This window comes from Trichechus manatus, unplaced genomic scaffold (genome assembly GCF_000243295.1).
Source record: "Trichechus manatus latirostris isolate Lorelei unplaced genomic scaffold, TriManLat1.0 scaffold00035, whole genome shotgun sequence".
NCBI lineage: Eukaryota > Metazoa > Chordata > Mammalia > Sirenia > Trichechidae > Trichechus > Trichechus manatus.
In genome coordinates, this window is record NW_004443971.1 from 11,288,475 (window position 1) to 11,302,295 (window position 13,821).

The window sequence follows — 13,821 nt, forward strand, 5'->3', positions numbered from 1 at the left end:
TCCGACCCCCAGCCGCTGAGCTCTGGGTAGAGAGATTGCCAAGAAAAAGGAGATGGAGCAGGGAGCAGACGGATCGCGGAGACGGGCAGGCTCCCGGTTCCGGCTGCCCTTCCTCTTCCCTTGGCGATCACCGCCAGGCTCTTCCAAGTTCCCGACACCCGCCGCCCCGGAGAATTCCGGGAACCCCAAACTCGCTTCCTCTTCTCAGCCCGAGGTTCGGACCAGCTACTGGATGAAGCTGCTTTCCCAGCTCTTTACGCCGCTTCCCAGCTTGTTTCAGAAGCTGCTGATTTGGAGCCAGCTTTTCGGTGGGCTCATTCCTACCAGATGGCTGGAGTTGGCTGCAGGCTATAGCGCCCTGAGGGGACGGGACGGACCTGCCGCCCCCACCGCCCAGAAATCTGTAAGTTCGCTGCGGCTCGACCTCTCGGACGACTCGGCTGCCAGCCACCTTGATTGGGTAGAGGAGGGGATCCATTGGCAGTGCTTGTCCCCAGATGTAGAATTGGCACTTAAAGCCAAAGGACGTGCTTTGTACCCTGCGGCACACGCTTTCCTCTTAGAGCAGCAGCTGTGGAGAGTGGAGCTGTTGACGAGTAGCCTTCAAGCCCAGCTCTTCTCCGACCAGGAACTTGGCTCTTCGCCCTCAGAGGCTCTCAACATTCAGCGCCTAAGCAACTTCGACGTAGTCTCCTGTTTGCTGAAGCCCTCCTACCTGGACTGCCTTCCCCAGGTAGAGCTCAGTTATCAGAACAGCGTGGGAAGTGGCGAGCTCGTGGATTGCCAGACTCTGACTCCAGAGAGCAGCTGCCTGATTGATGAGCATTGTCACCCCCAGCCACTGAATGCAGAGGTCACTGGAGCCTCGTGGCAGGGATGCCCACCTCTTTCTACCGAAGGCCTGCCTGAAATCCACCATCTTCGCATGAAACGGCTGGAGTTCCTGCAGCAGGCTAACAGAGGGCAAACATTACCCACCCCTGACCAAGATCATGGCTATCACAGCCTGGAGGAGGAGCACAGCCTTCTTCGAATTGATCCACAACACTGCAGAGAGAACCCAGCACAGTTTGTTTCCTCTGTGGAAGCCATTCCTGGAACCTGCCAGGAAGTCCCTGAGGAAAACATAGAATTGTTGACTAAAGAGGTTCCACTTGCTCTGGAAAAACAGGGCCCTTTGGGAAACTGTCCATCTTGTGAGATATCTGTGGATAAAGAGCCTGGAGAGGACCAAGTTAGTGGGGTTAACTACTCAATCATAGAAGATGACCTTCCCATGTCTGCCAGACCAGCCTGTAGCAACAAGTTGATAGGTTACATTTTGGGAGGTGGGTCCAGTGACCTGGAGTCAAGTTCTGATTCTGAAGGTGAGGATTGGGATGAGGATGTGGAGGATGATGGTTTTGACAGTGATAGCTCTCTTTCAGAGTCAGACCTTGAACAAGACACTGAAGGGCTTCACCTTTGGAACTCTTTCTACAGTGTAGATCCTTACAATCCCCAGAACTTTACAGCAGCGATTCAGACTGCGGCCAGCATTGGCCCTGGAGGGCCCTCTGATTCAGAGAACGATTTGTCCGACAAATCTGATCTAGAGGATTCTCCCCAGACTAGAAGCCCTCCTGAGTCTCCTGACCAGAGTTCTGGAGAGGAAGATGACTGGGAATCTAGTGCAGATGAGGCCGAGAGTCTCCAACTGTGGAACTCTTTTTGTAACTCTGATGACCCCTACAACCTTTTGAATTTTAAGGCTCCCTTTCAGACATCAGGGAAAAACTGGAAAGGCCATCGTGACTCAGAGAGACCATCTGAGTCCTTTGTGGCCATTTCTGAGTGTCACACCTTACTTTCTTGTAAAGTGCAGCAGTTAGGGAGCCAAGGAAATGACTGTCCAGACCTGGTACACTGCCAGTTTCTTTCTGGGGAAAGACACAGGCTTATCAAAAGAAAAAAGGTTTGTTTGCTTGCTTTCTCTTAACATGCCTGGTAATTTGTTCTTACTGTTTTGATATGGTTGAATATAGCAGCATGACTTTTTTGGAGGAATAGTAGTGCATGTTTTTGCAGAGGACCTCTAAACGAGTTGGCAGGTTCCCTACAGGCTTCAGCTTTTCACAGTTTTTCAAGGAACAGAAATATACACAATTTTTCTAGAGATTGGGATGGCCCTATTATAACCACAGAATTTTTAAATGGTTTTCACGTGACATGTCATTAATCAAACAAAAACCAAACCTGTCGCTGTTGAGTCGATTCCGACTCATATGTCCTGGCAGACACTTAATATTTTACTTCCATGATAACAGTGTCCTCTTTTTTTTTTTTTAATTGTACTTTGGATGAAGGTTTACAGAGCAAATTAGTTTCTCATTAAACAATTAATACACATATTGTGACATTGGTTGCCAACCCCACGATGTGTCAGCACTCCCTCCTTCTTGACCTTGGGTTCCCCGTTTCCATTCATCCAGCTTTCCTGTCCCCTCCTGTCTTCTGGTCCTTGCCCCTGGGAGGTGTGCCGATTTAGTCACGTATACATGGTTGAGCTACGGGTATTATTGTTTGTTTTATGGCCCTGTCTAATCTTTGGCCGAAGGGTGAACCTCAGGAGTGATTTCAGTACTGAGTTAACAGGGTGTCCGGGGGCCATACTCTTGGGGTTTCTCCAGTCTCTGTCAGACCAGTTAAGTCTGGTCATTTTTTGTGAGTTTGAATTTTGTTCTACATTCTTCTCCAGCTCTGTCCGGGATCCTCTGTTGTGGTCCGTCAGAGCAGTCAGTGGTGGTAGCCAGGCACCATCTCGTTGTGCTGGACTCAGTCTGATGGAGGCCTTGGCAGTTGTGGTCCATGAGTCCTTTGGACCAGTCTTTCCTTTGTGTCAGTGTCCTCATTCTTGTCCACTAGAACCCAAAGGGCTGATGGCACCAGTTCAGATTTATTTGGTTGTTTGCCAGGAAAGAAAATATTAGTTTCAGTGTAAAAACTTTTTCGACGTTTACATGGTTTTGATTGACAGTCAAAAACAATACAGAAAATGATATTCCCTTAATGCAATACTAGTTATCATCAAAAAACCAAACCCACTGCCATCAAGTTGATTCCGACTCATAGCGACCCCATAGGGTTTCCGTGGCTGTAAATGTCTATGAAAGCGGACTGCCACATCTTTCTCCTGCAGAGCTGCTAGTGGTTTCAAACCGTCAAACTTTCGGTTAGCAGTCATTGGTTAGTTATCATTGGCCAGCTGCAAGTTGAAAATTATATGTAAACAATAATGGTCACTTCCTATTCTCAGGCTAGTCTTAAAACTTCATGGAGCATTTTGCTCTTACAGCATATTATCAGATTAACCTTATTTGGGGAGTTTTTTGAATTGCCTTTTTTTTCTTTACTGTTAGTTCAACTAAAGTTATTAATTGAAAAAAAAAATCCACCAAATGCACAAGGGTTTTTTTTTTGTTTTGTTTTGTTTTTGTAGAGGGAAGTTTTCTTTAGCTACTAAACGTTTATTTGGAAGGAGAAAGGTGGGTGAGTTGTTACTGACTTCAGATTCAGCAACATCAGGAGCCTCACGTGTACAGTACAGTACCATGATCTACAGGTTCCAAACTATTCCGGGAGTATAACATGTTTCTAAATGCCGGTAATCTTATATCTTACTTTAGAAGCAGAACAAGTCATGTTAAAAATTAAAATTTAGCTCACACTGAAGTAAATGTGATGATAAAAGAGCTTTTCTCTGTCCTTGTAGGGGCCCCTGACAAAACCTATTTAGAGTGGATAGGTAAACAAAGTGGGGCAGTGGAATGAGCACTGGGCACCTGGAGCCGGGTGTTCTCCATCCCTGAGTGGTTAGGCCAGGGAAGTTACATGACCTCTTATGGCTTTGATTCACTCATTTATCTGTGGAAACAGTTACAGTATCTACTGTGTGAGTTATTGCACGATTTAAATGGGACGAGTAAAGTAAGTAAAAGTTGTAATTCATTGCCTTGCCTTTATATGGTAGCTCTTATTGCTCAGGGACCTCAGGACAGTCTTGTGTCTCATTTTAGCTTTGCTCGTTGAGTAAAATGAGATGAGTAAGCAGACATGAGACTATGAACTAAAACCAAAACTTGTAAAAGATTATGTCTAAAAGATGGTGAGATTATGTGACAGCCTTTGGCCACTTGCCATTCTTTAAGAGAAAAACGGGTAGTGCCTGATCTATTGGAATGAAGCTTTCAGATCTAGTTTACAATGCTTTGTGTCATGGCATAACATAGTGAACATTATGGAGCCAGACTCAGTGTTGGAATCCTGATTACACCACTAAGCATCTGTGTGACTTTGGGTAGGTCAGTTAGCCTCTCTGTGCCTATCTTGCCTGTATCTACTGTGGGGATGATAATAGTACACAGCTCATAGGGTTGGTGTGAGGATTAAATGAGATAAAAATTGTAAAGTGCTTTGGCATATGGTAAACACGATGGCACCTAACAACAACAAACATTATGTGTTTGTTATTATATAGTGCTTGTTGTTATTTATCTTAGTGACTCAGTGAAAGAGTAATGACTAGAATGCAATATTTAGTAAGGTGTTACATACCTACTAATTGTCCTCAGGGGCATTCCCAGGCCTGATGTAAAGAGAATGAAAGTAGTAGGCCACAGTGGGATTGGCTGATGTAACTATAGAACGTACTTTAAAGCAAGTATTTACTTTTGTAGTTTACTATCTTAGAAACTTCTGTATTAGAAATTAAATAGGGGTTGAAAAGGACTGTCACTCGTTGCATGTCATCCTGTATATTGAAATATTTACAGTTTCATGTAAATATAAAATCCCCGTTGGCCATCCAGCCAATTCTGACTCATAGCGACCCTATAGGACAAGTAGAAATGCCCCATAGGGTTTCCAAGGAGCTGCTGGTGGATTTGAACTGCTGACCTTTTGGTTAGCAGCCTAGCCCTTAACCACTGCGCCACCGCTGAGTGGAAATACAAAGAGAGTTTGTATCTCAACTACAAAGTCTTTTTTAGTAACAAGCCTTTAAGATATAAATTAATTTTGCTGCACTTTGTTTACCAAGTAACTTTCTCTTCTATATTCTGATTACAAAATTAATAATACAAAAATAGAAATAAGGGTCTATGATCCAAAAAAAGCACTAAGGAGTAAATTTTTTTTGAAGGAAAAATAGAAGTGAAAACGTTGTTAAAGCCTTTGTGCTGTAATAAAAGCATTAACTTCCAGGGATGTCGTGGTGATTTTCTGAAATAGTTTCTTTGGACACTTTGGTCATTTTCGAGGGAAGAATATTACAACTGTGTTTTCTTAAGGATTAAAGAAGCAGGGATTAATAATAGGAAAATATCAGTTCTCCATCTGGATTCTTTTAACATCAAAAGTGAAGGGGGGAAGATATGTTTATATATACACAACACACACATACATAAATCCATATGTATGAAAGAAATTCAAGTGGCAGTTGCCCATCCAGTCAGAGCTTTTTCTTTTTTTGCTACTTTTATGGTTGGGACCAAGCATTCCTATAATATGTGTTATTCTGAAAGAACTAGTAGCATAAAGGGTTATTGACCTCAGTGCTAATTGTAAGATCCTAGAGAGTTATTAAATTAGTCTTTGTTTTTATAGGTAACCTTTCTTGAAGAAGTTACTGAGTATTATATAAGTGGTGATGAGGATCGTAAAGGACCCTGGGAGGAACTTGCGCGTGATGGATGCAGGTTCCAGAAACGAATTCAAGAAACCGAAGATGCTATTGGATATTGCTTGACATTTGAGCACAGAGAAAGAATGTTTAATAGACTCCAAGAAACATGCTTCAAAGGACTTAACAAGCAATGTTAAGGTGATTTGACGGCCTCTAGCCCTAGCATACACTACCTCCTACTTGAGAGGTTTCTTTTAAAAACAAAAATTGGCAGCTGTCCTTTGACATTCTTTTTAAAGGAAATGCAACTTGGATCCAGTGACCTAGTTTAATATTCTTTGCAACATATCTCACTCGGAAATATCCAGAATTGAAGGATGAGATAGTGTGGTTATTTCTAATCCTTTCCTTTTTGAAGACATTTCTTTTATGATTTAATTGTATGTGTTTTTGAATGCTATTTGCTTGTTGAACTGAAAAGGGGACCTTTTATGTTGTAATTTTGCACTTTCAAAACTTATTTTCTTGGGAAACAATATTTATAGGGTTCAAAGCCCTTTTCAGTTCTAATTTAAATTATGTATAGCTGTCTAAAAACTTTGGGCTCACTCTTTCTCTCCATAACATTTTGAAATTAGTAGGCTTTTGTGTTTTCTCTGTATATTTGATTTCAGTGATTTGGCCTTCTACCTTATGGCTAAGGAAATAATCTTGTATATGTTACCAAGTTAAAGTATATTATCTTGTATCATATTTTTTTTTTTTTCTAATGACTGGTTGAAAATGTATGGAGGATTTTTATTTTTAGTTTCTGTTTTGCCTAAGTTATTTCCAAGGACTGTCACAAATCCTACATGGGTAGTACTCTCGACTACTTCGGGAAAGCTGCATCTTTCTGCCAAATATAACATCTAATATATTTAATTTCTGTGCATACTGCTCTATGGAGGGACTTCTGTATATGTTATTGTAGTTGCCAGTTGAATGTGGTTCTTTGTATCATTCAACAGGTGGAGGTTGTAAAAGACTCCAGAGAGTAATAATTGCATCATAGGCATTTATTTTTTAAACTTAAAAGCCTAGAGTTTTCCTCAGAAGAAGATAGGAGACGTCTCAGAGCAATTTGGTTTTGTTGTATACTCTCAACAAAAAAACAGTGTTATTAATCTTATGCCTCAGCACTGTCACTTTTATAACCTGTCAGGGTGAAGTTCTGAATTTTCCAGTTTAAAATGTAAAATACAGACTTAGTCACTATCCAAGTTTATCGTGTTCCATTATTTTAATGGGAGAAGTAATAGCAAGGCCTGACTTCTCTCAGGAAAGGGTAGAATTATAGATTGACCAGCTAGAAAGTCTAAATATCTTTAGCCCAGAGTTTACTTTTGAATCAAAGTTTTTGTAGTGACTGGTTGTGCTTGGTTTACTTGGTTAGCTCTTCCTGGTGTGCATCTGTTAGGTTGAGGGAATATTAACCAACTCGTTACTAGTCTGTTTTTACTCCATGTACCTCCTGGCACAGATAGGGGAAGACATGAGTAGGGTAGATGCCTTCTTAATTTGGAACTTGTTTCAGTATGGGAATGAAGTTTTCATCGGAAGCACATACAGGGTTACTACCTCAGTTTATAATCTACCTGGTCATTACTTTATTCCTATTTGTTTGCTCTAAGAACTGCCTCCAGTGTTAACACACGTTCTTACACACTGAGAGTGCAACACCACAAAGATTGGTCCTGTTTTTTCAGAGCCCTTATTCTTGTCCAGTGCACCTCCACTTCAGGTAATGTAGGGAATGCATTAATACCATGGAAACAGGCTCTTCAAGCACCAGCTGTGTCAGTTGGAAAGCAGGCATCATTTGCCTTGAAAAAAGCTTTTTTTCAAATGTAAGGGTATTTTTCTAAAATGAGACTGAAGCATACTATTTTATTTCAAAGACTTAGGTTGTGTTTTGTGTTTCTGAAATCTAGCACCCCTGCATGTTTGAAAATAACAGGGCATCTTTACATTCATTGGATTTTGGAAAATTGTTCCCTTGACATTCGAACCTCACTGCCAAAAAACTTGAGTAAAAGCTGGTTAAACGTTCACCCGTATACCTCCCTCCTCTAAAAGAAATGGACAGACATGATGAGAAGGACAGAAGGGACCATTTTTAAGTTGGACTGAAGGAAAAACAGAACAAAAAAGAATTGTCTCATCCCAATCCTAGTTAGAACAGTTAGATCCCCACAGTCTTAGAAATAAAATCCTTGGAGGTTTTAATTGAATATTTCACACATTTAAAGTCTTGTAATGGTGCTTTAAGTGTCAGTGTAGCATGTGAAAGACTATACAGACAGGTAACATTTCTATTTCTGAGTGTTGAAATGTGATAACAGCGCCTCTTTAACTTGAAATCAAAGCTATCAGATTTATTTTTTTATAATTTAAGGAAGGTGAAGTTAGGGGACTAGAAGACTTCTAAATTGGCTTCTGCAGATCTAATGATTTAAATGTAACCAGTTTGTTGGGATTTTATAGCTAAAATTATATTTGTATATAAAACTGTTAACTAATCTGTAAATTGTAATAAATATATTTGCAGTTATTAACTGTTACATGATATTTTGGTTAAACAGTGTATGTTTCATAGTATTTCACATTGGTTTTGGAATTGGTTTTGAGCAGGATTTTCAGGATTAAATCACATATTTTTCTAGAAGCACTATAAACTTTGGAGGTGCTGGATGAATTCTTATGGTTTAAAAAGGTTATATGACATGCAGATGGCACCTCATCTAATGAAGGGGAGGGATGGTGAGGATAAATATAATTACAAACCACAGTTTAGTAATAGACTTTGGTTCTCAATATGAAAGACCCATTGTATTTAAGGTGAAAGTTTCACAGCAAATTAGGTTTTCATTTAACAATTTCTACACAGATTATTCGGTGGTATTAGTTACATAATGTGTCATCATTCTCATTCGTTCTGTTTTATTTGTACCATTTCCAGTACTCTTGTTTCCCTGCCCCCTTACCTTCTCGTCTTTGCTTTAGAGTAATTTTTGACCATTTGATCTCATCTGGGTGGTTTTTTTAAAGGACCTCATTCATTACTCATAAGTGATATTTGTTATTTTATGAACCAGTCTGTTATTTAGCTAAAAGGTGACCTCAAGGGATGATTTCACTTTAAAGTTTAAAGATTATCTCAGTCTTAGGGAGTCCTCCAGTCTCAGCTAGTCCAGCAAGTCTGGACTTTTTAAGAATTTGAGTTGTTTCAGATTTTTCTCCCATTGTATCAGGATCCATCTATTGTGGCCCTGATCAGAACGGTGGAAAGTGGTAGTTGGGCACCACCTAGTTCTGGTCTCAGGGTGGATGAGGCAGTGATTCGTGTAGACTACTAGTCCTGTAGACTGCTTTCTCCCCTGAGTCAGGATTCCTTCTTTCTCTTTTGTTCCAGGTGCATAGAGACAACAGTTGTATCTTAGATGGCCACTCAAGCTTTTAACATCCCAGACACTACTCACCACATTGGGATGTAGGACATACACTTTATGAACTATATTGCGCCAAGTAACTGAGTTATCTCATGAAACTATGGTCCTAAGCCTTCAAACCCAGAAAAACAGTCTTGCAAGGCATTTGGTGATGTCTAAGAGGTATCTGTACCTGTGTCCCCTATGTGGCTTATTATATATGTGGATATACATGCATGCACAACAAACCTATATGTATATATGCCCAAAGATACGTCTGTCTATGCATACGTATGTGCCCACATAGTCATACTGATACACATATGTACCTATATATGTATTTGTGTAACAAAAAGCATTTTTAGTTGTTGGTGTTGTTGCAAAGTAGCATTTGTCATATCCTTTACCAAAAACGCCCTTTCCTCTTGTGTATTTCTTAGTGACATCATTTACCTTGGTCAGGCTGTGTGCATGTCACCCATATTCGATGCTACCTTTTCTATTACCAAAAATAACAAGTGTCTACTATCTCAAGAGTGCTTCCTCCTCGCCCCACCCCATCCCTGGTGACCATCCATGAGTGTTGGTCTCTGTGTATTTATCTATTCTTGTCTTAGCAATTTGATTCTAAAATTGACCTCAGCTGTCGACTTCTGCGAAGAAAACAGTTAAATAAATGGTGTATTCACAGAAGCAGTAACATTTATATGGTGGCTTAGCATAGTGTTTCTCCTAAGTAGCAGGGCTGTCTGCTTCTCTGTTTTATGCTTATTATTCATGATAACCATGTTATATGAATCATGATGTTCTCATTATAATACTGACTACATATGATGGTATCATAAGAAAGAACAGACTTATGCTGAAGGAAAAGACATTTGGGTTATGGCAAGTCTATTAGTGTACTAAGCAATAACAGCTTTTGTAATTCAAGCATTTGGATCCAACTAACGAAGAAAAGTTACTAAAAGTGTATTTCTGAACTGGAAGGAAGGAGAGAAAGTAACATTTAGTTTAGATCATCAATGTTTAGTACATACTGAATTCATAGCCCCAGGTTATACTTTTTTTTTAAATCATCTTGGGGTCAAAAAAGCTGTCTCTCCCCAGGAAGGTGTATGGAAATAACCATCTTCACATCCAGCCAGATTTATGCCTTCCCTGATATAAGGAGCCCTGGAGGCACAGTGGTTAAAGCGATCGACTGCTAACCGGAAGGTCGGTGGTTTGAAACCACCAGTGGCTCCACAGGAGAAAGATGTGACAGTCTCCTTCCGTAGAGATTTACAGCCTTGGACACCCTATGGGGTCTCAGTGAGTAGGAATCGACTTGATGGCAGTGGGGCTGGGTCCTGATACAGACATGGTGCTGTGTTTTCTACTTCAATAGAAAGTTTAAAACAAATATTTAGTTGCTGACCTCAGAAATGTTGACACATAGATTTGAGAATTTGGTGGTCTTACATATTCTCATTTGGAGTCTTACTTTGGACTCTCCTCTGTACCTGTTTTGAATAAAAATGGAAATATCTTCATTTTTTCTCATAAAAGTACATTTTGTTTATAGAAATATCTACTATAGAGCTGGACAAAGGCATTCTTGATACATTCTAAGGAACAGACATGCTGCCCAGGATACCTTCTGGAGCTAAGAGGCTTAGTTTCCTTTTATGTGTCAAAAGAGGTTTTGATATTTCTTCACTTAACTGATTATGGCACAAATGTTAGCTAATTGGAATCTTCCTACATCTGTAATTAGGATTCTTTATGGACTTAGTTGAGTGCTTTGTGATCAATACAAAACATACCAGTCTTGTCCTTCCTGGATATGCTTCAGTGAGACTTACGTTTGTGTAGGTCATTTACGGCTATAAAATACAAAGGCAGCATGATATGGAGATTTATAACAGTAGGTGTAATAAGTAGGATAAATAGATTTCTACCTCTGCTGACTCTGAGGATTCATCAAGCAAAACCTATAATGCTTTAGCTAATACATTTCAGTAGCAGGTATGACATCAGAGAAATCATTCTGTACATGGAATGGAGAACACCCTGCGGTGGGTGGGGGAGGTATGTATTACAATGTCAGCAATTTGAATTATTTTACAACTGCCAGGCTCCCTAATCTCACCAGGGAAAGATGGGGAAACCAATTTGTGAAAAGTGGGCTGCTTGACGCGTGGGGAGGATACCCCAGTGGTCTAACGGGATTGAAAGTCTAGAAAACTGAACTACAAGGTAAGGACCTTTGGAGCAATTTTTCAGATTTTGTTCATTTTAATCTCTTACCCTTCCCTTTATGTCAGTACCATCCTTCTCTTCTAGTTTCTCCCTTTCTTTTTTGTCAAATATTTTATTTTCACTGCTGTTTTGTAGATTCTTACCTAGAAGGATGAGGACCTTCATAGCGGAAGAACAGCACAACTGCCGGAGATGTGTGTCCATTGGAGATAGTATCCACCAAGAAAACGGAAGGACCTCACAGAGTTCTCAATGCTCTTGAGAACTTACTGCACATTTTCCCACCAAAATGTTGGGTAAATATTTACGCTCTGAGATGGAATTCATTTTTAGAAACATCCCAAAGACATTCAGGGTCAAAGAAAGAAGTGATTAAGCTGCATAATGCTGCTTTGAGTTCAGCCTGCTTTTCTTAACTGAGTGCATGCATTGGCTCTGAAGGCAAAAACCAAAGAGGAGTCCCAATGGAGTTTTCAAAGAGACTCATCTGGATATATGTTCTGAAATAGTTGTTTTTAAAAACAAATTTCATCATGAGAAGGCTAGCTTGTCTTTGGATGTCAAATGTGATTTCCAAGAGTCCTTTCACCACCCTATTTAATGACCCCTCAGTTCCTCCTTTTCCTCTCACACTACCTTTTCAAGTTATGTTCACTTCTGACCTCATCTTGTTAACGTTTTTACTTCTTCCTTCTCTGCCCCCACCCTCACTAGTCTGTAAGCTCCATGAGAGCAGGGACTTGGTTGTGTAGTCTGTGAGCCCAGAGCCTAGAACTGTGCCTGGCACATTATAGATAGTCAATAACTATTTCTTGATGAGTTGATGACTTTCTTAAAGCCATCTCTCATGTAGTCTTTCCTGAACTTTCATCAACACAGCCACGTCAGATCAGAAACAAACGTGCCACAAACCATAGATGATGTAGAATCAGGGAACTGAAAGGTCCTTAGAGAGAAGCTGAAGGTAAGCTTTAAGTCTGTAGAATGTAATTACAGCTTTCAATTTGACTAGGGATACCACAGTAATTACAGTGTCATTGATAAGGTGCATATTAATAATGTCAATTTAGTATGTGAGCAAATCAGCTGAGAACTTTCTCTTCCAGAATTACTATTTTGTTTAGGAGTACCAGGGTAGTCTTCCCCCCACACCAGGGGTTTAAGTTCTGCCTACCCCTTTTTGGCAGAAGGTTGGCTTTGAGTTTCTTAGAAATGCTCTGTTGAATCCACCAGATGGCGTTACTTGTCTGATGGCTATCGCTCCTTTGGAGGACATTCCTTCCGTGTATAAACAAGCTGGGAAACGGTGCTGCCCTGCCCTTTCTAGGCTTGCCTGGCCCGTTGTGACTCCACCTTTCTGTGATAACTATCCGTTAGTGGAAGGTGTCCCTTGTGGGAGAACCAAGATTTGTATTTGAACACAAACAAATGAACTGATTCTTCCTGATGTATACAAAGGGAGAATGAAATGAGTAATTAGAGGTGAGATCTAAGAGACTGACGTAAGGGGGTTTTTGTGTGCTGTGGAGTGGGTTCTGACTTATAGCGACCCTACTGGACAGTGCCTCATAGGGTTTCCTAAGCTATAATCTTTATGGATGCAGATCTCCAGGTCTTTTCTCCTGAGAAGCCGCTGGTGGGTTTGAACCGCTGATCTTTCGGTTAGCAGCCAAGTTCTTAACCATTGTGCCACCAGGGCTCCTTGATGTAAGAATATTTGCTGGGTTTTTTGTATTAGGATTTTTCCAATCAGTGCTTCATGTCACTTAACTATTTGTCTGGTATTCAGCTTTCTGCATTCCTATGCATCAGGGCAGTCATTCTCGGTGGGAGGAGGGGAAGGGTGCCACATTGCTCCTGGTGTGGAGAGTCACTGTACTGGATAAGAGAGTTTTACACATGACTAGCCTGGATGGTGGAAAAAAACCTCAGGAAATTATTGGGCTCAGTTTCCTTCTTAGAGCTAGTTGCCACAGCCAGGTAGCTATCCAGGACTAGTTTTTGGTAGGTTAGTATTGGCTCCAAATGAACTGAAACAGTAAACTTAGGTGAGGAGCTACCTACCCCTGGGCCACTTCCTGGTGTGCAAAATGGAAGGCCATTGTATGTTTGCATCTAATTTCCCTCTGTCTGAACCAAAAGGTTGATAGTTCAGATCCACCAGCCATTCCTTGGAAACCCTTGGATGGGTTTTTTGGTAGTGCCTGAAAGGAGCCCTGGTGGTGCAGTGGTTAAGCACTCAGTTGCTAACCGAAAGTTTGGTGGTTTGAACCCACTAACTGCTCCACGGGAGAAAGATGTGGCAATCTGCTCTCATGAAGATTACAGCCTAGGAAACACGGGGCAGTTCTGTCCTGTCCTATAGTGTCACTAGTCTCGACTGCAATGGGTTTGGTTTATGTGTAGTAACTGAGGCAACTTTCAATTGTGTTATTGTGCAGATTT

General features: G+C 40.8%; 1 protein-coding gene across 5 annotated transcripts; it reads left to right on the top strand.

The window, feature by feature from the left end:
• Positions 1-13,573, top strand: PPP1R15B (protein phosphatase 1 regulatory subunit 15B). 5 transcript variants are annotated; one of them, XR_002823922.1, is made up of 4 exons: positions 1-1,954; positions 5,644-5,860; positions 11,252-11,373; positions 11,512-13,573. XR_002823922.1 is itself a non-coding variant. In XM_023730317.1 (3 exons), exons 1-2 carry the CDS (start codon positions 53-55, stop codon positions 5,857-5,859), a joined length of 2,118 nt encoding a protein of 705 aa, XP_023586085.1. In that variant the 5' UTR covers positions 1-52; the 3' UTR covers position 5,860; positions 11,252-13,572. The 5 variants fall into 5 exon arrangements, 4 of the variants coding, with proteins under 4 accessions (XP_023586085.1, XP_023586086.1, XP_004375307.1 ...); XM_023730317.1 differs by having other exon boundaries at positions 11,252-13,572; XM_023730318.1 differs by lacking the exon at positions 11,252-11,373 and having other exon boundaries at positions 11,512-13,572.
• The last annotated feature ends 248 nt before the right edge of the window (positions 13,574-13,821 follow it).

Bases quoted from the DNA above. Each gene is read 5' to 3' on its own strand.
- PPP1R15B (XM_023730317.1), top strand. From the start codon at position 53: ATGGAGCAGGGAGCAGACGGATCGCGGAGACGGGCAGGCTCCCGGTTC. The intron at 1,955-5,643 runs GTTTGTTTGCTT...TTGTTTTTATAG, and splicing joins GGCTTATCAAAAGAAAAAAG to GTAACCTTTCTTGAAGAAGT.